This window comes from Conger conger, chromosome 17 (genome assembly GCF_963514075.1).
Source record: "Conger conger chromosome 17, fConCon1.1, whole genome shotgun sequence".
Lineage (NCBI taxonomy): Eukaryota > Metazoa > Chordata > Actinopteri > Anguilliformes > Congridae > Conger > Conger conger.
Genome location: NC_083776.1, coordinates 16,320,523 through 16,347,357, shown reverse-complemented (window position 1 = coordinate 16,347,357; position 26,835 = coordinate 16,320,523). Strand labels below are relative to the sequence as shown.

Sequence of the window (26,835 nt, the reverse complement as noted above, 5' to 3'; positions counted from 1 at the left end):
AAGTCATCCGATATGGATGTAAATACTCTCAAATTAAAGCTAGTCTACACTTTAACGTTAACATCATTTAATTTAAAATCCAATGTGCTGGAGTACAGAGCCAAAACAACAGTAATTGTGCTACTGTCCAAATATTTACAGACTGCACTGTATGTAACTACGATTAGAGATAACTGGAGACGAGATGTAACTCACCCTTCCTCCACATGTATCTTCCACTGCCAGAACCTGCAGGTTCTCTCTAAAATATACGCCGTATCCGTCATCTCCTGACGGTGAAAGCCACACAGCTCCTAGTCCAGGCGCTCGTCATTTCCTGTCTGGATTACTGCAACTCCCTCCTGGCCGGTCTCCCAGCTTGTGCCATCAAGCCCCTCCATCTGGTCCAGAATGCTGCAGCCCGCCTTACCACCAGTCAGCCCAGGTCAGCTCATGTCAGCCCACTCCTCATTGGCCTCCACTGGCTTCCTATTGCCGCACGCATCTGCTTCAAGGCGCTAGTGTTGGCACCTGGCAGTCGAGCTGCACGTTCATGCCCGTTTTCCGTTCTGGTTCATCAGTGGTGGAATGACTTACATACCACTGTCAGGACAGCAGAATCCCTCCCCATATTTCGACGCAGACTAAAAACACACCTTTTCAGACTATACCTTAGTCCTCCCTCCTGATTCTCTCCCCCCCCCCCCTTCCGATATCCCTCTTGTCTAACCCTAACCCTGAATAAAAAAATTAAATAAAAATTGCACTGTTTTTGTTTAGAACAGCCCTTCATGCATATTTGACTAGTTATGGATTTGTTGCTTTTAACCTGTGGAAGAACCTATGCACTTGTAAATCGCTTTGGATTAAAAGTGTCAAATTGGACTAAAATGTAAAATGTAAATAATAAAAGACCAGGCCATTAAAATGCTATGAAAATTCTGATTGTCCCAAGAGAGTCAGAAATCCTGAATGTTTTTTTCAGTATTGCAGTAGAAATGCAATATCTAAGAAGAAAACCAAGATGATTTAAATACCCAGAAATGGGTGGAAACCTAGCAAATGGTATCCAGTACAGATAAATGTAAAGATCTGCATGTGGAGGGGACCTACAGTTGGCTCAATGTCCCCCCGTAGGTGGAAATTAGCTAAATTAAGATTTTCTCACTGATATCGGAACAATCTGAGAGAGATTTGTAAAATGGCGGTGATGTGTTCTGGAGTGTGTTCTTGAAAGATTTGTAATATTGCAGCAATGTGTTCTGGAGTGAGTTCCTGAAAAATTCTTAAGATAGCAGTGATGTGTTCTGGAGTGAGTTCCTGAAAGAGATCAGTAAAATGGTATTGATCTGTGTTGGAGTCAGTTCCTGAAATTTTGGTTGTCATAGTTGTCTACTTGGTAGTCTAGTCCTTGTAAGATTGTCTGCCTATCTGCCTATTAGTATTTTGCTCTTTGTTTTGTTATATTTAATTACAGATTGTTTGCTTAGTTATTAGTTTTTGTTATACCCTTTTTTTGTGAATTATGAGTGGCGAGAATGGGGAAAAAAAAGGAAAAAAAGAAAAGAAAACGAAAACTTAAAAATGAGACAGCCCAATTTGTTCCCGGTGCATGAACTAAAATAATCGATCATGGTTAGGATTTGACAAAGTACTACAGTAAACGCTACAGTAAAAGCTTTGCCCTTGGGTTTCGATCGAATTAATAATCTTGATATGGAGTTTATGTCCTTGGCTGATTTGGACTTTGCTCATATTTTATTTATTTATTCATTCATTTCTTATTTAATTAACTAACCCACACGCTCCTTGCTTTGTCAGGAAAGACCGATCGAATCAGAAAATTTTCTTTAATCCCGTGCCCCGCGATCCACTCCGGGATTTCGGCTTTGCTCCTATGGATTCCTGCTGCAAGGAGGGGTAATCGTCCAGCTGCATCTAAGAAATGGGCAAACACAGCACTTTAACCGGTCTTCCGTACTTATCGCCTGTCAAACAGCAGAATAGCTTCGGAAACATAAACTCTGGTGTTTTAACCGTCAGCCGTCTCACAAGCAGCTCCAGGCGGAAGTGACAGAAACGGTGAAAATACCATCTTTGTTATTTCATCCTGCACCCAGGCAGGGGCAAGACATGCCAAACACTACATGTCTGGTAAGAAATGGCGTTCTTCTGGCGCGGTGTCTATCAATATAGGCTACATTTAATAATAATAATAATAATAATAATAATAATAATAAGAACAATAATCATAATAATTATACCTTTCTGAAGAACAATTAGCTGACCATTTGTCATGTTGTGGCGCTTTTGGGATTAACGCAGTCCATAAACTATATGTTTTAATTATATTTATATTTTTAATGGGGTTTTTTTTCTGTCACAATTAACCCAATCCTTCAGAAGCACGGAATAAACTAGGCAGATGACCATGGGGTAAAACCGCTACGAGTGACAGTTGACAATTTGATAGGCTACAGCTGGGAAATAGCGTTATGGTCTGGCTACTGAGCAGCGTGATTGGTCAAGTTTCAGTGTTTAATTAGAATTGCACTGCAAGTTTATAAATGCCTTAGTTAACCAGAGCACCTGACTGGTGCTAGCTATTCATTCAAATTAATAATTGACCTCCCGTCGATAAATAATGCCATGCTAACGAGAGTTAAACTGATAAACTCCAAATAATTTCTGAAAAGCACGTTTCTCTTGACTGAGCCAGTTATAATTAGTAGGCTACGTCAACGGCAGCCTAATGGCCACAATAATCGCCTGTTACTTTGGCTAATGTTTGTTATAACGGCAGTTTGCTTCTGTAAATTGTAAATGTTTGATTACCCTATTTGAAAGCCTATATGCCAGATCGATTTGAACATTTGAACAAGTATTTTTAATTTGTCGTTTTGAAACCAAGGTCAGAAAATGACATTGCAGTATGAAATATTTCCCTCTTTTACTTAAATTACATGCAGTCATTATTACACTATACTTTTGGTGTATAAGCTACATTTGGTGTTAAAGGCTCCAAAAGTAGCATATATACAATCTCGTACTGGACATAAAAAGTATAGACTACAGACTGATGTAGCCTACTTAAACAAATATTGCGTAAAAAAAGTTAGTAAAGATATTTTATGCTTTTGCTGTACCTTTTACGGATGTAGTTCAACAGCGTTACAGTGCTATTTGCCAGGCCTTGGAATTGTGAATAGCATGTGACACACCCATCCTACAAGCTGGCACCACTAATGGAGGATAAGGACGTTAAATGTGAACGTAGAATATCAACATGGCAAAACAAGTGCAGGAAGTTCACAAAGGCAGTGAAAAGTGGACTGTGAAAAGTTTCATTCATGTACAGAGGAGATTGAATACTTCTGCTACTGACTTCCTGTAAATCCCGGAGTTATCACTACCAGCTGTTAAATAATGCAAAATTCAAAGGAACAAATTGTGTGAGTGTAGTGAAGGGACATCATTTGATGTAGTTATAAAATCATCTTTTTGGTACTTTTTCCTACAACTCACTTTTGAGGAAGAGGAAATGATTAGTTCTTCTCAGGGACTTTGCTTCTTACAGAAGATGAAGTATGTGCAATATCAACATAGGGGGAATTCACAGCTATAAAGCAGGCTTAATAGTAGTATTTGTAGCACAGATTAATTGAGATGTTGATTAGATTTACCTGGTGAGATTAATGCCAAAAGATGTGACTGGCTAGTCCATCATTGAGAACCAGACCATAGCCCCTCAATGTAGTCAGATGTAGGCTACCACTATATTTAGGCTCTTGTGATGATGTTGTGGTCACTCTGGGTGCGGCTGTGTGGTCACTGTGGAGCTGTGTGGTCTTTGGGTGCTGAGATCATCATTCTACTCTTTCTTTTTCATATTTTCTTTGTATTTCCTTTCCATTCAATTGATGCATCTTCATTTTCCTTTTGCTGTTTTATAGTGTAGTGTTAATAAAAAGGTCTCACACACCCTGTGGTATATATGCTGAACTTATCTGATATCTCTAACAGCACTGATATGTATTTGAAAAGCACAGGCATGCCATATGTTATGCCCAGTTATGGCCCTATGAGGTTAACTATGGGCCAAACGGCGTATCTTTAAACAACTGATATCTCAAATTTAATATTATCAATTAAAACACATTTCCTGAATGACTTCTTCACCTGCCACCCAGATGGAAGGAACCTGATTTTTTCCCATTGAAATTATTACCAGTGTCCTGTAGGAATGCAAAGGTTTGTGTCCGGAACATTGCAGCTTCATTGAGCCGGTGGGGCATTGCTGTTGTAGCCTTGAGCAAGACATCAGCTTAACATCAGCTGCTTCCATAAAGGTCCCGCTATGTCTATGGATAATATGCTGATAAGGAGAACTTAATACTGCCCTGGGCAAGAGCACCTGACAAGCAAATTAATCCTAACAGAAATTAAATACCGTTTTAGTGACCTCTACACGAAGCTAGCTTTCTATGTAACATTCACAAAACCTGGCTTGTGGGCCAGCTCTGGTTTTCAGTTGAACAAGCTTTGATTGTCCCCTGAGCCGATGATTGAACAAAAACACCTTTGATTATTGTCTGGTGTCTGTTGAATTAGCATATAGCCTGTTGTGCTGCTTAAAGGCCCATGCACACCAAGGACAATAACTAAAAATATAACGCTAAAACACTGACAACCAATCAAACTCCATCTGAGTTTACAGGGTGTCACATGTAAAATGGCAGATGACAGAGCCGAGAGACTATTAACGTTATCGTTCAAGGGTGTGGATGCTCACATCGCTATCTTTATAGTTATAGTTATTGGTGAGGATGAGCCTTAAGTCCTGCCTCTGCAAAGCTTAACCTCAGAGGACAAGAGCGCTCCAGGCAATTTTTCATCATCTTGTTTTGTTGTCTTCGTCAGACAGAGCAGGGACGCTGAGACCTTGTGTGTTTTTCTGTCCGGTTAATGAGTGATTTCAGCAGAAGAGAGTGTCAGGTGTGTGTGGGGGAGGAGAGTGTGTGCTGCTGATTTTATTGTACATTTTACACTGCTGCTGAAATTCTGCAGATTCGGGGGAAAAAGGGAGAACTGCTGGTGGGAATGTCTACATAAACCAGGCTGGAAAGTTAGAAGAGAAGATTGGGTAACAAAAACGTGTTACCCAATCTATGCAAAAGGATGCTAAAAGTTATTGGAGTGAAAAAAACATAAAGCAGGCTGGTTTGGTGGGGGTGGGGGGGTTTATCATGCACATAAAAAAAAAAACAATTTAATTACCATTTGCTGTTTTAATGCTTGCAGGCATGATTGCTTGTTCAGTACCAGTTTACTGGTGTCATGGTCCATGGACTTTAAGCAGATCATGTGTATCATGTGCCCATCAGCTAGTTAATCTGGCTCATTAAACCGTACAGTGCTAAAGTAAAATGGACCGCTGAGTATTGCATGAGTATTGGTCATCTGGGTTAAATATTATATCAGTATATTCAGCTGTTTTGAACTATTATCAGTGTCGGGTAGATCACCTTGAAAGCGTAATTCGGCACTGATTGCAAATTATATGACAAAAAATTTAATTATTATAAATACATTATTTGAAACATTACAGGTACAGACAGGAGTGCTTTCCCATACAAATGGAACCTTGAGTAATACACTTAAATATTTATATTTAATTTGCGTGTAACTAAATCTACATTTTACCCGGTGTTGAGAGATATCAGAACCTGGTGTATTTGTAGTGGCAATGCTGTAAATGACGCAAACTGCACATTCAGATTCTTACTGAGCTCCAGTGTATGGCCAAAGCACAAGAATCATTGTCTTATATTTAGACTTAAAATTTCTATTACTTCAGTTCCATTTTTTGCTAAATTGCTAATTTCAATTTAATGATTTTACTTTTTTACTTAAAACAAGCAAATATTTTCTACTTGAGAGAAAAAGAAAAAGGTCTTAATGTTATTTCAAGATTAAAAACGGTTGTTAAGCCATTTTTTGCAGCTCAGGTCATAGACCATCACATGGAATACAGGAGGGCATCTTCAAGGCAGTATTACAGCGCAGATTTGAACAACCTGTTGAAGCCAAAGAACATCGTAAAGAGCTTTGCATGAGCTGGAGTGGTGTGGAGTTGTGTGCGTTGCTCTGTACGCACACAGGACCACAGAGACACACCGATCTCAGCACTCCCTGTCAGACGCACTGCCCAAATTAGGCCAGCGTTTCATCATTTTACTCTCATTCAGGCAGAGAATCTGCTGGGAGCAGCTGCAGTCCCAGAAAAATGTGCTTATGTAACAGAGTTTATAACTGGCTTTTGCACTTGTCATTTTTTTGTTGTTGTTCCTTTTCATGCATCATATTGCAAAATGCTATTGGCTGGTATGTACCATCTCATATACTTCCTGTGAAACGTTATTGGTTGGTACGTACCATCTCATGTACTTATTATATTATATTCATATATCCTGATGGGGATTGTGTATGGTTGTTACCTCATTTTTACACAGGAGGCAGAATAATCTAGAATAATCAAGACCTGAGACCTGGCCCCTTCACCCTTAACTAGTACTCCACTACTACATCTCTACTACTACTTTGTTAATACTGTATCACTCAAATGGTATCAAATATACTGTACTGTATTTATCTTTGAAGCTTGAATGTTGAAAGTGCTATAGGAAACTATGGCATGGCAAGATTTTCTTAAGATTCTCTGTTTTTTATCATTATTTGCTGCTGTCATACAACATGAGATTATTTATGATTAAACCAACTGTTTGGCATACTCTTTAGGTTTAAATAGCACATATGCTCTTATCTAGAGTGCCTTCCAATGCAGAAAAAATGTGTGCATCAAATATAGCACAGTTACCAGGAATAAAGATTTTCCTGTTTTCTGAGTTATTTAGAGATGGCCTATTTCTTATATAGTCAGACTTGGCTGGCTTGCTCAGCGCATATTTTAGCATACAGGCTATATAGCTATACAGATTATAATGTGCTTGGAGGATGGTGCTAGCCTGGTACCTGGAACCTGGAACAGCATGTTGATGTATCGAGAAAACCTGCCACACCTTGAGTGTCTCTTCCAATGGTGCAATGTTCCCCTGGAAGTGCTAACAGGGAGCTACCTCAGCAAATTGGTGTGTTTTATTTTATCCTCATTTTATTATTATCTATCTATCTATCTATCTATCTATCTATCTATCAGTCTAACGCATTGTTTAAGAAAATTATTTGGGGGTTGTACTGGCAATGCAGATGATCGGACTGCCAATTTGTCTTATCACATCATTTTTGATGACAAAATTAGTAATAACCTACAGGTGCTCCATGCAAATTATTTTGGATGGATCATTTGTTTGGGTTTCTAAAGCACATTTTGACATTCTTGATGTTTTCCACTGCTGCTCCTTCTCATAAGAGCGTCTGCCAAATGCGTTACGTAATGTGATGTAATGTAATGTTATGCTGTAACGTAACTCAATCCCAACTACAGGGTGTTTATGGATTGTGCAGTGCCAGTAACTCCCTAGCCCTGCTCTTATACATTATTTAACAGGTTTCAGCTCCTTGCCAATTATATGAAATAGATCCATCTGCAGATATCCTCACAGGCCCCCAGACAAGAGCACTTTAAACAGAGACCTACAGGATTGTGAGGTGCATCCTTCCACATGCTAGCTATTGGGTTACTAAGCAGCCATTTCATTTCTGGCACTCATGCAGAATCGTATTGAGTTTGCTCACCAGTGAGAGAAACACTGGGCTTGTAGTGATGATCCGGGCTTTGGGCAGAGGAGGATGACTGGACTCTTTAGCCTTTCATGGTCTTCTGTGACTGAGTTACTGCAGTGCTTTAGCATTGAGGAGGTTTATGCTAGCAGAAGTACAATGATACAAAAATGAACGAACACCGTTTGGCCATGCTGGACATTGAACATTGGCAATAATAGGTTGTAAAATTGACCTATAACCAGCTTGAAATGACCAGCTACCAGCTGTTTCAAAGCATAGCTTGAGCCGGTCAAACCATGTTGAGTATGGAGCTGGTCTGAACTGGTTAACTAGCTACCAGCTGTTTCAAAACTTAGCTTGAGCTGTTTTTTTCATATAGCTTGAAAATAAGAAAATAGATTCTGGGCTGTCCCCGGGTGCACCGGCTTGCCATTATGCCAGATGCTTAACAAAGGTTTCCTTATTATTGGCTTTCAATTTCATATTGATAAAGAAATAAATATTTTATGCTAATCCCTTTTTAAACAGCATTTGAAAATCTTCTTCTCATTCGTGTGTAGTTTTTGTATTTTGCTAGCTTAAGATAACTCCAAACGGACAATCACTGAACCTTTTTGCAGTACACTAAATTCCGGGTTCCCTAGCAAGTCAGCCATTTTGAGTTAAAATAAAGCAACAAGTCAGTTTCGGAGGAACACTAAAAGACGTGACAGATGGTCTCATCATTTTGTGCATGTAGGCCTTGTCCTGTATTTGATTGGTTGAGTGATATTACATATACAGATATTACATCTCTTTGGATGTCTCACATGAGTTATGGGATCCAGTGAGTTCTTGGACCTGACCAGTTTGCTGTGTGCGGAGGAAGACCAGGAATCCATAGGCTGATGTGCTTAAGCCTCTCCAAAGCAGGGTCATATCAGTTAATGTCACGCCATCTCAGTGCTTGAATATACAACAATCGGACAGGTTTTGGCAGAAATGCACTGTATGCAGAGGGAATCTTTAGACAGATGCATCCTGTTACGGGATAAATCGCCTTCTGACTTAGCTCAGTCTGATCTACTGCACCGGTCAGTCAGCAATTCACTGCACATTATACATTCTTGTGGCCCTGTTAACTGGGACTCCTGTGTCGTGTCTGGGAGATAAGATCCTGGCGTTAACGATGCTGGAGTGCGAGTGCGTCACGGGTAATCAGTGTTGACCAGGCACGGCGTGTCGCCTAGGCTACAGAGAGGGATTAGGGGGTTTACAGGAGAGGCTAGCATATGCTAATTTAAGGCCTCTTCAGTCAGGTGATGAAAGAAGAAGTGTGCCGCTGCCAGCTTTCTGCAAACGCATTATGAAATCTAATTAATTGATAGTTTCCACATCAGGGCGGTTGGATTTAGAGGACTATACTTTGGGAGAGATGTAATATAATCTAAAGGTTCATATTGAGGTGCTCTTTTATTAAAATGAGTCAAGTCTGACTGTTTAGATTCAGTGTTAACTTCCGCAAGTCTATCGTGTGTGGGATGAACCAGGTCACATAGGAACAGGACATTAAGGCTGATGTCACTTCCTGTGTGGTGTGTTGCAGGTGAGCAGGTCGGCGCAGTGGAGTGGGTGATGCTTCTCATTCCTGGACACCAGAGACACAGACGGTGCTAACGGGACGCCATGGCGCACAGCCACCAGAGAAACCTCCATGGACACGCCCTAAACGCAGACGAGAGGACGGCCACGCCCTCACACAGGACAGCTACGCCCTCACACAGGATGGCCACGCCCTCACACAGGATGGCCACGCCCTCACACAGGAGTGCCACACCCTCACACATGAGGGCCTCCTCCTCCTCACTGCGAGATGGCCGGCCGGTGAGCACAGATCCCATACAGCACTGACCCAGCAGAGATCCCACACAGCACTGACCCAGCAGAGATCCCACACAGCACTGACCCAGCAGAGATCCCACACAGCATTGACCCAGCAGAGATCGCACACAGCACTGACCCAGCAGAGATCCCACACAGCACTGACCCAGCAGAGATCCCACACAGCACTGACCCAGCAGAGATCCCACACAGCACTGACCCAGCACAGATCCTACACAGCACTGACCCAGCTGAGATCACACACTGCATGGGGATCAAATCCCACCTCAGACCCAGGCAATATCTCTCTCCTTACACGTTGGTCTTCCCCTCCAGGAGGTGGACAGCTGGGAAATCATCGAGGGGCTGAAGATTGGGCAGACCAGCGTCCTGAGGCCAGACAAACACGAAGGCTTCATGCTAAAGAGGAGAAAATGGCCGCTCAAAGGCTGGCACAAGGTGGGCAGCTCACTCGCTTTTCAAAAACATCTGAAGTATGACATTAGGGGATGGCAATTATTTAGAAATATTTTATATTTTTGGGAAATCTGGTAGACAAGGTGGCAGCGAATGCCATGCTGGTAAATTTTGGGCGGGCAGTATTTACTCTTAATCCCATCTAATTGGCTTACAATTATTGGCCTTTTTAGTGTTGAAAGATGGCTATAGACAAGAAGTACAGACCTTGGGGGGTATTGCAGTGTTTGGGTCTTCAGATTTCCCAAAGTGTTCAGCTCTAAGTCAGTTAAAAGAGCACACAATAAGATTTGAAAACCTGAAGCAGCAGGTTAAAAACTGCAGGTTCTCGTATTGAATGAAAGTCTATGGGAGTGTGTGGAATTTGAATGAAAGTCTTTGTGAGTATTCACATAATCCATAGGGGATTTAAGCATTTCTCATTATAGGATATAATTGGCTGAATGGTTTGAAAGCAGAGGTGGAAGTGGCATGTTTTTGTGTGAAGAAAAGCCCATGGTAATGCATCACTTTGCAGCATGAACAGTGACACGGTTTCTCCCGTGTGTGTGTGTGTATGTGAGTGTGTGTATGTGTGTGTATGTAAGTGTGTGTATGAGTGTGTATGTAAGTGTGTGTGTGTGTATATGCGTGTTACTCACTCACCAGGCTACATTTCTTTCTGCAGCGCTTCTTTGTTCTGGATAACGGGATCCTGAAGTACTCCAAGTCTCCTGTGGATGTGAGTCATGCTGGCTCTGCCGCAGAGAGGGGAGGAAAGGCCGCTTCAGCAGTACAGGGGTCAGGGTTCAAGGGTCAGGGTTCACTGGCTTCAGCACATAACCACAATTTATACATGAGAGGGAATATACCCGTGACAGACAAAACAGACCCCTTTCTGTCCGTAGTGCTCTCTTTCTCTCCCTGAATGATGGAGTCTGTCTGATGGCAGCTCAGGCCACTCTGTAAGCTCAAGGGTATCTCTGAATGCTCTTGACTGAGCATAATTTCACTATCTGGTTTTTAAATGGTTTTATCATTTTACTGCAGTAACTATGCTTCATTAGACAAGTTCCCTTTATTCTGTTTCCCCAACAACACTTCTGAGGCAGTTCTTTTTAACCTTTACTGAATCGGGCACTTCCACTGAGATATAAAGAATCATTTACAAGAGTTAGGCAGACAGTGGTTATTTTGTACTAAACTTTATACTCCATGTATTATTTATTACATAAATAACGACAGTTAAAAAAATTTTTTATAGAGGCATTAAGTGTACAGAGTGTCTTGGGAAGTATTTTCCCCCACTGATTGCCCTGAACCCCAATACACCATCAAGACATCAAGCTGAAAAGAAATTACTTAGAAAGGATCTTTTTTTAAATTCTCAGTTCAGCAAATATCCATTCCTGTCCTTTATGCATTTGTGGCAATACTCATAATTTCCATTAGTGCTGTATTATTGTGTATTTATGCAATGATTGGTATCTGCCTGCTCACACGGGATTGGCCTGTGTCAGACAGCTGCAGTTATGATAGGTGCTAAATGGTGTTGTAGATTCAGAGGGGGAAGATGCACGGCAGCATCGATGTGGGACTGTCGGTGATGTCCATAAAGAAGAGGACGCGTCGCATTGACCTGGACACTGAGGAGCACATCTACCACCTGAAGGTAAAGAGACACAGAGATGGAGTTGGAGATGGAGTTGGAGATGGAGTTGGAGTTGGAGTTGGAGATGGAGTTGGAGATGGAGTTGGAGATGGAGATGGAGTTGGAGATGGAGATGGAGATGGAGATGGAGATGGAGATGGAGATGGAGATGGAGTTAGAGATAGAGTGAGTGTTAGAGTGAGGTCCCAGCCCGACCCATCCAGACCCTCATAGCTGGGTTTCCTCTCCAGATGAAGTCTCAGGAGGTCTTTGATGCCTGGGTGTGCAAACTGCGACATCATCGGCTTTACCGGCAGAATGAAATTGTCCGGTCTCCCCGGGACGCCACGCTCCGAGCGTTCCCCCCCCTGGCCAGCGCAGAGCCCCCCCAGCCGGCCCCCGCCTCCGCCTCAATCACTGAGCCACAGGTAGCGTTCGCCAGAATCCACATTATTACACTGATGTATATACTGGTAATACAAACACCCAGAGCACGATACTAATGAAACCCGGTGTTAAAGTGGCAATGTGTAAGGACTTGGTACAGAGGAACCAAGAGCCGACTCAGGGGTAATGGTTTTATTAACAGGAGGCAGATCCAAAACGCAATCTAAAAACAGGCAATGGTAGAGACCAGGCAGACAGGTACATGCAGAGTGTAATCATGAGACAGGCACACACTGTTTAAACACTGAGGGGACAGACCAAACCAGCAACAGTACAAAAACTAAATCCAAACAGAGTCCACAACCAGGCAGAGAATCCAAAAAAACTGAAAATCCAAGAGCAGAGCAGAACCAGACAGAAAATAACAGGACACAGGCCCGGGGTAGAGGAAGCTAGAACGGGGGAAGAGAACAGAGAAAGACGAATTGGCAATGAGAAACTGAAAAGGACTGGTTTAAATACACTACTAACAAGCACATAATGAGAAACAGGCAAACTGAATGACAAGAACAGATTCAGAAAAACAGAACCTGACAATATGTAAGATTCATGTCTTTGATTGTTTTAGTGACACCTGTGTTGGGTAAGCGTTAGTGGTATATTGCAGTGTGTTGGGTAAGGGTTAGTGGTATATTGCAGTGTGTTGGGTAAGGGTTAGTGGTGTATTGGGTGTGTTGGGTAAGGGTTAGCGGTGTATTGGGTGTGTTGGGTAAGGGTTAGCGGTGTATTGGGTGTGCTGGGTAAGGGTTAGTAGTGTATTGGGTGTGTTGGGTAAGGGTTAGCGGTGTATTGGGTGTGTTGGGTAAGGGTTAGCGGTGTATTGGGTGTGCTGGGTAAGGGTTAGTGGTGTATTGGGTGTGTTGGGTAAGGGTTAGCGGTGTATTGGGTGTGTTGGGTAAGGGTTAGCGGTGTGTTGGGTAAGGGTTAGCGGTGTATTGGGTGTGTTGGGTAAGGGTTAGCGGTGTATTGGGTGTGCTGGGTAAGGGTTAGCGGTGTATTGGGTGTGCTGGGTAAGGGTTAGCGGTGTATTGGATGTGCTGGGTAAGGGTTAACGGGTCTGTTCCTGCCCTGGCAGACGCTCCGCCACGGGGCCAGCCTGCCCGGGGCGTACAGCAGCGGGCAGAGGAAAGTGGCCGCCTGGCTGCTGGAGTCGCAGGAGATGGACAGGTGTGCTGAAGGTGAGTCGGCATGGCAGCACCCCTCAGACCCCAGCACCTCATCTACTCTCTCTGTGCAAATCACTCTCAGGTCTTACACCCCCTGATTCCCTGCATCGGAGCACTTTTTTACACATAAAACATTTCTAATGACTTACAGCTCTTGGATTGCTACCAAGTGCTCGTGCCATCTAACATAGCTAAAACATTTGGTAGGCTAGCTCTTCTCCTCATTCATTCAATAGGCTGCTGTAACACCCACGGTTGTAGTCATGTTTGTGTCTACGAACGTCCGGCAGAAGGCATAACAACTGCTGATTCCGATACTTGTACCATGTTACTAGTCTAGAATAATTGCGTAACATTTATCTTTCTGATTCAGGGAACTCGCCAAGAGTGGGCACCCCCACTTGATTGCAACAAATTAAAAAAATAAAAACCAGCATATACACCATATTCCAGCACGCTCAAGAAAATACACCAGGGTACTCCAGCACACAGAGGGTTACTCCAGGGTGGAGAATACTGCTATGTTTATTTCTCCAGAACTCACACGCTGCCAGTCCAACCTGACCGAGCTAAACCAGCTACTGCAGAGCCTGGAGATCATGCATCGGACACAGTCTGCCCCCAACTTTGCAGACATGCAGGTAATAGATAGGGGATAACAAGCAGGTCATTTTCAGTCCATAGAATTGACCAAAATATCCTGTATATAGCCTGAGACATAGAGACAGTTTATGAGAACTAGAACCTCAAAATGTAGAGCTGTCCACCTCTGCCCTGCTGAAGTGCTGGGGGAAGGATTTGTCATTTCTGTTTTGGTGTCTTTGCGTGCATCTTTTCATTTTTGGAACAAATGAGGTTAATATAAAGTTAATTGATGAATTTGAATGACGTTTCATTGACATTGCATCGCAACGCTGAAACAATGCTTGCTGACACCAGTCCAAAAGACGACGGTTTGCAGTACAGTGCTAACACTTCACTGCTAATGCTAATGTTGCATTATCATTTTTGTTGACAACATTAACTGCTGCTTGTTTTAATACTACTAACCACCTCTCATATGTTTTGGTCCATGTGTATAATGTAGGCTAATTCTGTTGACATGTCAAAGAAAGACAAGCGCATTAACAGAAGATGGAGAACAAAAAGTGTCAGCAAAGATGCAAAAATGAACCTTCAGGTACAGATTTCTCTATGTGTTTATGTGACACTGTCTGAGACACTAGTAAATGCAAATATAACCTCCACAGTTAAGTTGATTCATTTTTGCTAATCAGTGACCTCATCAAACAGTGTTTGTGACAAATATTTAGAAACTTGCATTTTCAAAGATAAGCAATGTTAAAGGTTTTGAAAGGGTTTCCAGGCCATACCCTGTTTAAAATTCCAACTTAAACCAGTTTTAGATTTGTTTTTGATACTTTTAGCTGGTCAACCAGCTGTTCACCAGCTGAGCAGCCTATATAGTCAGCTCGGCTACCAGTTGACTGCCACTTTATGAACTTCACCACCTTAGAAAACCCCAGCTGGTTCTAGCGGGAATTTTCAGTAGGGTAGTCTCGGTTATTCATGAAAGTTGTTGATCATCTCCCTTCACCATACAAAATCTGCAGATTTTTTGCAGACCCATAGAAGTTTGGCTGAAATAGATACTGAGGTACACTTATTATAGCTCTACTCTCTGAGATACATTTGTATCAGTAACCACCATGGAGTCCTGTGGCCCTTTTAATCCTCACTGAGCAGACCAATCATATTCATCAGTGCTCACTTCTGCAACCTCTGCTATCCAATCAGAAGAGGGCAGACAAGCATGTGTACTCTAAAGTACCTGTTGTCACCTGCTGCTTATCGCATCACAGTTCACAAGTCAGGCTCACACAGACGCTGATTTGAGGAAGACTCTTATTGTGCCTCATGGTCCAGTGAGGGTGTGTGGTGCTCTCCTGCTGGCAGACTGAAATCCTCAGACATCACTAGAGCCAAATATGTATCTCTCTGTGGGGCTGCCAGCCACAGTCAGTGCTGGATATTACCACACCATAGAGCGCATCCATGCAATAGAACAGTTCTTTAACAGATGCCAGATTGTAGGGCTCATCCATGCAATAGAACAGTGCCTTAACAGATACCAGGCCATAGAGCCCATCCATGCACTAGAACAGAGCCTTGCTAGATGCCAGACCATAGAGTGCAGCTTATCCTTTTTGAGTTCTGTCTGAGGTTAGTGTCTGACTCATATACCTGTCCACAGGTATTTTGTTCATTCCAACACTTGAGAAGTGTTAAAGTAAGAAACTCTGGGCAGCCCAAATCTCCTGCCCTCTCTCATTCACTCTTTGGGAAGAATATAAAAAAGATCAAAAGTCCTCTCTTTTGCAAAATATGCATGCATGTCTAACGGTCAACACCAAAAGTGGAAGACTGTATCATACTGGCTTCATTTAATTTTTTTTTTCTTATTCTAATTATAATCATCATAACTTGTTCCATTCTTATTATAATAATTTACACTTGTAGCTGACCGCTAACCATTAAAACAGCATGCCCTATATCATATTTGCCATTAATATTGCTTCTCTGGGTGGATGATTGATGTAATTTCTTTTGAGATTTTCGGTTCAGAGCTGAAACTTTTCCTCACACAATCTAAACAGCAAGATTTGAAGACTGTTTCCATGGTAACAGCATGCAGGTTCACTGATAGTACCATCCCCCCAGGTTCCTATAAGCGCCAGCCTGTCGCCACGGAGACACTCGTCCAACCCGAATCTGTGTGTGGAGGTGGTGGACTTCCCCACCCCCAGTGCGCATGTTGGAGAGCCAGTAGAGGGTGCTACAGACTACATCAAGCTGCAGGACCACTTCTGTGTCATCGCTCACAAAGGTAGGGCCTGTAGCCTGCTGCTTTCAGCCGAAACGTGAGCATAACCAATGACTTTTCAGAGTTTAGCCAGCACTCTTATTGATACAGAAGTGCACAAATAGTGCAAAGGGCAGGGATGACACCAAGCCACCAGTCTCTCAGCTGGTAGCAGTACTGAGATTATAAATCTGCAGCATAATGCTAGGTGTCAGTAAATAGAGGGATTGAGGGTTGGTTAGTTAACAGATCCCTTGGAGGATAGTGTTAGTTGTAGCAGACTCTGGGTGGTAAAGCCATGATAAAGGCTCAGTTTGGGTTACTTGAGCCCAGATGCAGTGTACACTCGAATATTATCAGTCTACAGCAGAAGCTTCTGAAATATACACATTTTTTGCTGTTGTTTTGGCTCTATATTCCCGCACATTTTAAATGAACCAACAAATATGAGGTTAAAGTGCAGACTGCCAGCTTTAATTTGAGCGTGTTTAATTTTAATTTTAATTTTATGCATGGTTCCCCATTTTAGGCGGCAAAAATGTATAATTGGCCGCTTCGGTGTTTCATGGCCAGCTGTGTGTCATTTTACCATTCAGCTTCAAATACAAGTCCAAATACTTATGGACTGCAAGGTACATCTACATTACCATCTACAGAACTGTTCATAAGTCACATGAAAGTGACTGTGAGAGTTCCCCTGACTTGGTGTCTGTCTTAAATGTGTCATTTAATGTTTTTCTGTTTTTTGCTTTGTTCGCTGCAGTGCACTCTCTGCTCCGGTCGGCCTTCAACACGGTTGCCATAGAGAAGGAAAAACTGTCACAGCTCCTGACCGAACAGGAGCAAGCAGGCCAGGCTGCCCACATCTTAGCCCTCAGACGGTCTCTCTCTCAGGTGAGAACCGCACATCTGAACCCTCTGAGGTCATGCCGGGTAGTCTTCTCTTGACGGTTGTGTTTCACACATCTACGCCTACATCCTGGAGAGTGTTCATGATCAGTTGAACAGTGAGAGGGATTTTTCTTCACCAGTCCAAGGATTCTTCTGTAGGTTCTTCTGAAGACTACGGCATTAGTCTTTCATGGTCTACCTGGTCGATTGCCATTGCTGAGGTCATCAGTCTGTTCTTGCTTCTCAATAATGTACCGAACATTGTACAACATTTGGCTATGTCTTATGGCCTACTTTACTGCCATTGACACTTCTTTGGTCCTCATATTGAGACACAACAACGAGAGATGGCAGATGGCACTCCTATAATCAACTCTACACCTTTTGCTAGCTTTATTCTTTATTATGCATGAACTAACAATTAAATTGAACACACCTGTCCAAGAAACATTTGAGCAGCCAGCTATACAATTCCTTCAAACTAGGGGGACTATGCATAAAATGGGCTGTAACGCTCAAATTAAAGCAGAAAGTCTGCACTTTAACAACCTAGTTTGTTTCATTTCAACTGTTTATTTGCTGAGTAGTGGAAAAACAACAACAACTGTTCTCCTCGTAGCTTCCATTTAATAGCAGGAGCCATTTTAGTTGCCCTTTGTAGTTTCACAGCTTCTACATCTCGGGGCCCAGAGCTGCACACCACTTTAAGTGTGGTTTCTGTCCCTTCTCTCTGAGGCAGGCTTTGAGTCAGAACGCTGAGCTTCGAGCACGGCTGAACCGAATCCACTCTGAGTCGGGCCTGTCTGAGCAAACCATCATCACTGATCAGGTACCCATCAATATCATTCCCATTGATCAGGTACCCATCAATATCATTCCCATTGATCAGGTACCCATCAATATCATTCCCACTGATCAGGTACCTCATCAATATAATTTCCACTGATCGGTTACCAAATCAATATCATTACCACTGATCAGGTACCTATCAATATCATTCATAGTGATCAGGTACCTCATCAATATCATTTCCACTGATCGGTTACCTAATCAATATCATTACCACTGATCAGGTACCTATCAATATCATTCCCACTGATTGGTTACCTAATCAATATCATTCATAGTGATCAGGTACCTATCAATACCATTCCCAGCGATGAGGTACCTATCAATATCATTCCCACTGATTGGTTACCTAATCAATATCATTCATAGTGATCAGGTACCTATCAATACCATTCCCACCGATGAGGTACCTATCAATATCATTCCCACTGATTGGTTACCTAATCAATATCATTCATATTGATCAGGTACCTATCAATATCATTCCCACTGATCAGTTACCTAATAAAATGAAAACAATGCCTGAAAGGCATTTTAAAATAGAGATTATTATTATTATTATTATTATTATTTGCATCATTATTATTATCATCATTATCATTATTATTATTACTTTGTTATCACAGTAATAATAATAGTAATAAAATTTATAATAATAGCAATAATTATTATTACTATTAGGGCGGCCTGTAGTGTAGTGGTTAAGGTGGTTAAGGTGCATGACTGGGACCCGCAAGGTCAGTGGTTCGAACACCGGTGTAGCCACAATAAGATCCGCACAACTGTTTGGCCCTTGAGCAAGGCCCTTAACCCTGCTTTGATCCAGGGGAGGATTGTCCCCTGCTTAGTCTAATCAACTAACGTTGCTCTGCCAAATGCCATTAATGTAATGTAATGTAATAACAAAAATAATAATAATAATAATAATAATATTTGGCTGTATGTTCCAGGCCTGCGATGATGTCCGTGCAGGACTCCCCCTGTCCCAGCAGGTCTCTGCGAGTCGGCTCTCTGTGTCCGAGTCTGTGTCCGAATTCTTTGATGCCCAGGAAGTGCTTCTGTCTGCCAGTTCCTCAGACAACGAGGTAAGTGCTTTTGTCTGAGTGGAGCAGTTACTGTACTCCCACAATTTTTGGCCAGTGTGGCCACCGGAATGAAGTTTCTGGCTTATTTACTGGAATAGTATCAAGTTATACAGAAAGTTATAAAGCTGATAGTTGATTATAAATACAATATAGCTATGCTAGGCCGTGCCTTATATATGTAGTACATGGGAAGGGCATATTGTCACAGGACAGGAATTCACATCTTTCAGAACCCTAACCCTATTCTCTGGTCTCTTCCAGGGGTCCGATGACGAGTCGTACGTCAGTGACGTGAGCGATAACATTTCCGAGGACAACGCCAGCGTTGCTGACAACATCTCCAGGCAGAGTACGCTCCGTAGGGTCTGCATCCTGCTTTAGGGTGGTAGTGTGAGGCGAGACAGGACCATTCCCTTTTACCCATCATCCTCCCCAAACCCTAGTCCTAGCTTTCGCCGCTGTTCCGGGTGAGGGAGGTGTGTGCCAGAATGGCTGCAGATTCAGAGCACTGTATTTTAGCAGTGTGTGGAGGCCATATCTTTAGGTATTTTGCCATTCATGATTTACATTTTACCATCTTTCTGCCATTTAGATATTAACCAGTGTGGCAATCAGTTATCCTGCGCACAGTATTCAGCATTCTTGTTGGCTTTTTTGTGATTCACTTCATTGGAAGGGATTTGATATAATCTTAAAAACTAGTACAGTTATAAATGCAGGAAAAAGCTATGTTGCATGTCATGCAACTTTTCCCCAGCTAGTTTAATAACATTCTCCACGTTGATCCAATTTGATTTCGTGACAAAAACTATTTTGAGATCGTCTTTGTGTAGCATGTTGTCTGTACTGTATCTTGCTGTATTGTGTGTCAGTGTTGCGACAAATTAAATATTGGCTCTGATGTGCGTTCAAGACGGCAAATGTTCGGCAACATATTCAAACTTTCTGTTCGCCACGAACATTAGCTAATGTTTGCTAACAGTTTGAAAAGATAGTGTGCATCAAAAGTTGGCAATTATTTGGCTGCTATAATACACTAATCAATGTAATATTTGTTCTTACCTTAATAAATCACAGGTAAGCAACAAATAAGCATTGTTTGACCCAAGTCGCATCCATTTGTATTAATAACATTGGTGGCAAACTAATGTAATGTTGATTTAAAATCATTCAACAGTAACGGTTTCCTGCAAACATAGTTCACCACAAACGTTCGCGGTCTTGAACACATGTCTGGTGACCTGGTGGACGTGCCGTCTGTCAGGGAGCGCTGCGGAATGCAGAGCTCTGTTACCTGATTTCACCGGAGCCCACAGTGCGTGGTGCGATTGACAGTGGGCGTGTCCTGTTGTCATAGTGGCCAATGGCGAGCTGACTGGAGGGGCCTTCCAAAACGGACGCCGCACAGGTCTGCCCGCCCCCTCCCCCGACACCAGCAGCATCAACCTGTGGGATGTCCTGCGCAAGAACATCGGGAAGGACCTGTCCAAGGTGGCCCTGCCCGTGGAGCTCAACGAGCCACTCAACACCCTGCAGCGGCTGTGCGAGGAGCTGGAGTACGCCGAGCTGCTGGACAGGGCCGCAGAGACCGCCGACGACTACGAGCGCATGGTACGGCCCAAACACACCTTCCCTACAAATGCATGGTATGGCCCAAACACACACCTCCCCTACGAGTGCATGGTATGGCCCAAACACACCTTCCCTACAAATGCATGGTATGGCCCAAACACACACCTCCCCTACGAGTGCATGGTATGGCCCAAACACACCTTCCCTACAAATGCATGGTATGGCCCAAACACACACCTCCCCTACGAGTGCATGGTATGGCCCAAACACACCTTCCCTACGAATGCATGGTATGGCCCAAACACACACCTCCCCTACGAGTGCATGGTATGGCCCAAACACACCTTCCCTACGAGTGCATGGTACGACCCAAAACACACACCTCCCCTACGAGCACATGGTACGGCCCAAACACACACCTCCCCTACGAGTGCCTGGTACGACCCAAACACACTCCTTCCCTACAAGTGCATGGTACGGCCCAAACACACACCTCCCCTATGAGGGCATGGTATGGCCCGAACACACACCACCCCTATGAGCGCATGGCATGGCCCAAACACACACCACCCCTATGAGCACATGGCACATCTCAAACATAGAATATCCCTACGCATGGTACAGCCCTAATGTTTACCACACCTACGACCACATGGTACACTGCTGACCTACACCAATTTTTCAAGTATATTTTTAAATGATTAGTTCTTGTTAAATGTGGATATGATTTTGTAAATGGCTGTGGGCCTTTTTTCCCACTAGGTGATTGTTGCAGCTTTTGCAGTCTCTGGATATTCGTCCACCTACTACAGAGCTGGAAGCAAGCCATTCAACCCCCTGCTTGGGGAAACGTATGAATGTATTCGAGAAGACAAGGGACTATGCTTTTTCTCTGAGCAGGTATACAGCTACAATCCACCACTTGCCAAACCGTGATATGGTATTTAATATACTTCATTATTTACAAATGAGAAATTGGAAGTAATTTTTGGGGGGATTTTCATTTGAAAAATATGAAATAAAAACAGGGGTACCCAACAAATGAGCCCTGCCACCTTCCTGCACCCCAAAACTCACTTTCCAATTCCAATGTTTTCACATATGGCACATATGCCTATTGGACACAACTTGGTGCTAGGTACCTGTGATTTGATGTAGTGGCGTAGTTTGGGATTAGAAACAACGTATCTGCTTTGGTGACCTGTGGGTCACTGAAAATCTATGGACCATTTTCTGTACATTTTCAATTAGGTTTAGGGTTAATTTTTTGAAAGCTAGAGCATAAGTAAATTCATATACTTGTTCTGCGAGCCGATGTAATGTGCATGTTTTTGTGACCCCACAACATTCCTGCACCCCAAAATCCCACTGTCCATTTGCAATAAATCCCATTCATTTTCACATATGGCTGTTGGACGCCACTTTGTGCTTTTGCGTTGTGTTTCTGCATATCCTGTCTATTTTGGGTAGCCCAGCAACCTTTGTGGGCTGCAAAGCCAGCATCTCACTTCGAATATATTCTATTCATTTAATCACATATGGGTATTAGACCAAAAAAAATAGATCAAGTAAATGATTGTGCAAATTAAGTAATTACTGCAAGTAATTATTAATTAAGCAATTACTGCCTTAAAATAAGACGATTTTTTTGAATGAAAATGCTATTTGGGATTCATATGAAGTGATTAGTATTCTGGCAGGTTAAGTGGATTCTCTGCACCCCAAGGCTCTGGTGCCGGCAAAGAAGCATTCCCACAATGCCCTGCTCTGCTGATGACTTAATCTGTTGGATTGAAGCCTGTCCTTTCCTCCTTTAGTCTCTCCACCCATCGTCCTCTTCCCTGCATCACTGCTGGCATCTCACTGCTAGGATCTCTCTCCCTGTGTAACTTATTTTTCCTCAGGTGAGCCACCATCCCCCCATCTCGGCATGTCACTGCGAGTCCAAAAAGTTCACCTTCTGGCAAGGTACGTCACGTGACCCCCGCCCGCCCATTGACATTGTTTAATAAATGGTAAATGGACTGCATTTATATTGCACTTTTATCCAAATTGATGCCTCTCATTCACCCTCACACACACACACACACACACACACACACACAGACAAACACAGTGATAGGCTGCCATGCAAGCTCAGGTACCAATCAGGTCGTTGGTAGCAATTGGGGGTCAGGTGTCTTGCTCAAGGACGCTTCGACACACCCAGGGTGGGGAATCGAACGGGCAACCTTCTGACTGCCAGACGACCGCTCTTGCCTGCTCTTATACAGTGTTAAGAGTGTTACAGTGCTTTGTGCCCCCGACCAACCCCTAACACAAGACCCTTGTTTGTTTCATTGCAGTGTAATTTTATTTAATGGGAAAGCTGTCAATTGAATAAACTTGACTGTGTGTCCCCATTTCTGTTTTTATGCCTGACTTTCAGATATCAGGTGGAAGAACACATTTTGGGGAAAATCTATGGAAATCCTGCCTATTGGGACGGTCCACGTCATGCTTCCAAAGTAAGAGCCGGGACTCCCGTTCTTTCCCTCAGAGTACTTCCCCAGGGAGCCCTTCAGCCAATGTGATTCCAATAAGAGCCTTACACAATCAGCACGATCTCTTCTAAATTCTCCCCATGAATGTGACAGGGAACATTCTCTTCTCTTCTCACCAACAGAAACAGAACAGATAAAGAACGGCTAGTGCCTGTTATGCTAATCAGAATGTGCATCAGATGTCAATTTTCTTTCTGTGAAACTACCATCTTTTCACAACAGACTGATCTGTCCACATGTACACTGGTGGTGCTATTCTTGGCTTCAGTTGGATAGGAGAGCATGTGTCACTCTCTTAATTTCCTTTAATCTTTTAATTTGGTGCGTAATTTCCCCAATTTCTAGCTGAAATGGAGAGACTGGGTTTACCTAGTATTTCTGGCTGTCTTTGTGTCACCAGGTATGGTGACCACTACGAGTGGAACAAGGTTACTACCTGTGTGCACAATATTCTGAGTGGGAGGAGATGGATGGAGCACTATGGGGAAATCACCATTAGGAACAGCAGAAACACCACCTGTATCTGCAAACTCACCTTCGTCAAGGTAAGAGAAATCACCACCTGTCTGCAAGCTCACCTTCTCATGGAATTATGTTTTAGCTGGAATGACTTAACCCTTTATCTGGCAGCTCTGACTAATTTAATGAGTTAAGAATACGTTTTAAGAAGAATTTGATCACTTAATGTGCACTCAATAGTGCCTTTGCGTCAGGAGCTCAGCAGTTCTGTGTTGTCTCCCGGTTTGGTTGGTCAGGAGCTCAGCAGTTCTGTGTTGTCTCCCCGTTTGGTTGGTCAGGAGCTCAGCAGTTCTGTGCCTTCTCCATTTGGTTGGTCAATAGTTCAGCGGGTCTGTGCTGTCTCCCTGTTTGGTTGATCAGAAGCTCAGCAGGTTTGTGCTGTCTCCGCTCATCTCTCAGGGGAACTATTGGAGCTCCAACGCAAATGAGGTCCATGGAGTGGTGCTGGACCAGGAGGGGAGGACCGTGCACCACCTGTTTGGGAAGTGGCACGAAGGCCTGTACTGTGGCGTGCCGCCATCCGCCAAATGCGTCTGGAGGCCAGGTGCTGTGAAACAGTTTTAAAAGGGTCAATTCACTTCCTGGGGTGTTAAAGGGATAGTTCAATACCTGGGGTTTTAAAGGGACAGTTCTGTTCCTGTAGTTTTAATGGGACCGTTCAGTTCCTGAGGCTTTGAAGAGATAGTTGAAATCCTTGGGACAGTGTGGGCGGTGCTTTGATTGACATGCCCTTGTTGCTATGCCCACAGGCTCCATGCCGCCTGGCTGCGAGCTGTACTACGGGTTCACAAGGTTCGCCATCGAGCTCAATGAGCTCTGCCCTGAAATTAAGGACCTGCTGCCGCCTACAGACTCCCGATTCCGGCCTGACCAGAGGTACTGACCCACTAGATCTTAGTGCCATTTTGTTTCTTTTGGCCTGGGGTTTTAAAGTGATAGTTAGATTCCATGGGTGCCATTTTGTTTCTTTTAGCCAGTTCTGGGGGCCTGCATTACCTGCAGGTTTTTGCTTATCCACACTGAAGTCCTTAATTTGAATGGCTGTGCAGGTATCTGGAGGAGGGGCAGGTGGAGCTGGCTGCCTCGGAGAAGCAGCGTATGGAGGACCTGCAGAGAGGCAGGAGGAGGTACCTGGAAGAGAACGGCCTGATGCACCAGCCACGGTTCTTCAGGTGAGCACCAAGCCCTGTACCTAAACCCAGCCCCAGTGTTTACCTCAGCACTGGGGTGCATCTTCACTTGCCTTCCTCCCCCTCCTCTCTCACAGGAAAGTCATAGACGCCCATCAGAGAGAGAGATGGGTCTCCAACAACACCTACTGGGAGCTCCGAAAAAACCCTGGCTTTAACAGACTGGAGAACCCCGCGCTGTGGTAGTCTGTGATCCACACATCGGCTTTCCCTGTGCCCAGCTGTTTTCACCTACTCACACAGGATAGGCAGGGTCTGTGGGATTCAGGGGGAAATCACCTCAAAGTGAAACTGCTTTTAGAGCACATACAATATGGCACAAAGCTGTAGTGAAAACCTACTTAACTTCCACATCAATAGGGCTGGGCTATTAGGTGCCTGCACAAACAAGCATTTATTTTTTATTGGTTAGGCTATGCTGACCAAGCAGTGCTAAGCAGAGTATTATCATATTCAATAAGATAATATTTAAGTGAAGTATCTTGAGCCTTTGGTTACTGATCAATGTTCAACAAAGCCAAAACATTTGTCAGAAGGGAGTAATGAATGTTTGTGTGTGTGTGTGTGTGTGTATATGTATATGTGTATGTGTGAAATTGTATGAAGAAAAACACCTATTGTGACTGCATGTTCTTATGGGAAAGATTTCTCTGACATTGGTTGGTCACTAGCACCAGGTCCCAGTTTGCTAGTGAGCAACCAATGTCTCTCAACTAGAAGTGAGCTTGACATATGAAACCCTGTGTTGGCCCCTCGGTATGTACAAACACACATTTTAATCTGTCATATCGTTACAGTATTTTCTCCTGGGACAATTACTTGCTGTATAAATGAGGTGAGAAGTGTGAGGTGAGAAGTGATATGGATTTCATACCCATTATGACCAGTGTGAATTTATCTGCTTTTCTGGTGCTGTAGCAGTGCAGTGGGCTGCTGAATACAGTACCTGTGTACTGTATCACTGGAGTCTCAGTGGGTTGGCTGAGAACTGGATCTCTTAGTGAAAATAAATAGGAACATCTGCAGTTCACTTCACATGAAGCTATTAGAGCTAGAACAGGTAAAACCCGAACCGGAATTACTGCTGCTACAACCAGTTTAATCAGCTCTCCACTGTCAGGTGGAGGTGTAGATTTAGCATAGCATCCTCAGGGACTTAATTTACTGTAGTATGGCTGTTCTGTGTGCTAGCTTTAAGTCCTGTGCTTCAGTGGGAAATGGATGAAAAAAGAATGCTCCGAGGCAATGGAATGGAAATTGAGGCATATTTTGAAAAGGAATGTTATGGAAAAAAGGAAGCAGAGAAGCACAGCCCAAATGTTTAAGACTCTCCCCGTTTCACATAAATGACACAGCCCAAATGTTTACGACTCCCCGTTTCACATAAATGGCACAGCCCAAATGTTTACGACTCCCCGTTTCACATAAATGGCACAGCCCAAATGTTTAAGACTCCTCATTTCACATAAATGGCACAGCCCAAATGCTTTCGGTTTCACACAAACACACAGTAGCCGAAATGTAGCAGCATATAGCACATACTGTATACTGAGGTTAATTTGTTGATCGTAAATTTGTGAAGATCAGTAACATGAATGAGCTGCTTATCCCTCATTTCATTGACTCATTTACAAATCTTAGTTTGACAATGGAAATTGACCAGTTTTACAGTTTTACATAAATATGCAGTGTGGGTAACAATTGAAACTTCATTCATTTGATAACTGCCCCAATGATAGATCATGGAAAAGGACAGGTGTGCGCATGAATAGTGTATAATAAACAGATTAATTATTGCTCTGTTTTTATTCCTTTATTGTTCAAAACATCAACTCCGATATCCCAGCAGCAATTTCTGTGCCTTAGCATGTGTTTATCATCACTCTTGCTCAGTAATGAGAGATTAAAATGTTCTCTGATTTTCAAAAATGGTATTTCTAACCCTGGCCCTGGAGAGCAGGGGCATGTCAATCACGATAGGTTTTCCCAACGGTGTGCAACATTTTGCAACAGGCTTTAAG

General features: G+C 43.2%; 1 protein-coding gene across 2 annotated transcripts; it reads left to right on the top strand.

Moving 5' to 3' along the window:
* Positions 1 to 1,908: 1,908 nt before the first annotated feature.
* On the top strand, positions 1,909 to 25,000 carry LOC133116460 (oxysterol-binding protein-related protein 6-like). Of its 2 annotated transcripts, XM_061226018.1 has the most exons (23): positions 1,909 to 2,133; positions 9,308 to 9,585; positions 9,919 to 10,041; positions 10,727 to 10,780; positions 11,597 to 11,710; positions 11,941 to 12,117; positions 13,212 to 13,314; positions 13,840 to 13,943; positions 14,390 to 14,482; positions 16,024 to 16,189; positions 16,929 to 17,059; positions 17,796 to 17,885; positions 18,856 to 18,990; positions 19,252 to 19,339; positions 20,348 to 20,601; positions 21,325 to 21,462; positions 22,467 to 22,530; positions 22,991 to 23,069; positions 23,506 to 23,650; positions 24,024 to 24,168; positions 24,374 to 24,500; positions 24,674 to 24,796; positions 24,892 to 25,000. In XM_061226018.1, the coding sequence occupies exons 2-23, from the start codon at positions 9,388 to 9,390 to the stop codon at positions 24,998 to 25,000; spliced, it is 2,760 nt and encodes a 919-aa protein (XP_061082002.1). In that variant the 5' UTR covers positions 1,909 to 2,133; positions 9,308 to 9,387. The 2 variants fall into 2 exon arrangements, with proteins under 2 accessions (XP_061082002.1, XP_061082003.1); XM_061226019.1 differs by lacking the exon at positions 17,796 to 17,885.
* Positions 25,001 to 26,835: the final 1,835 nt, after the last annotated feature.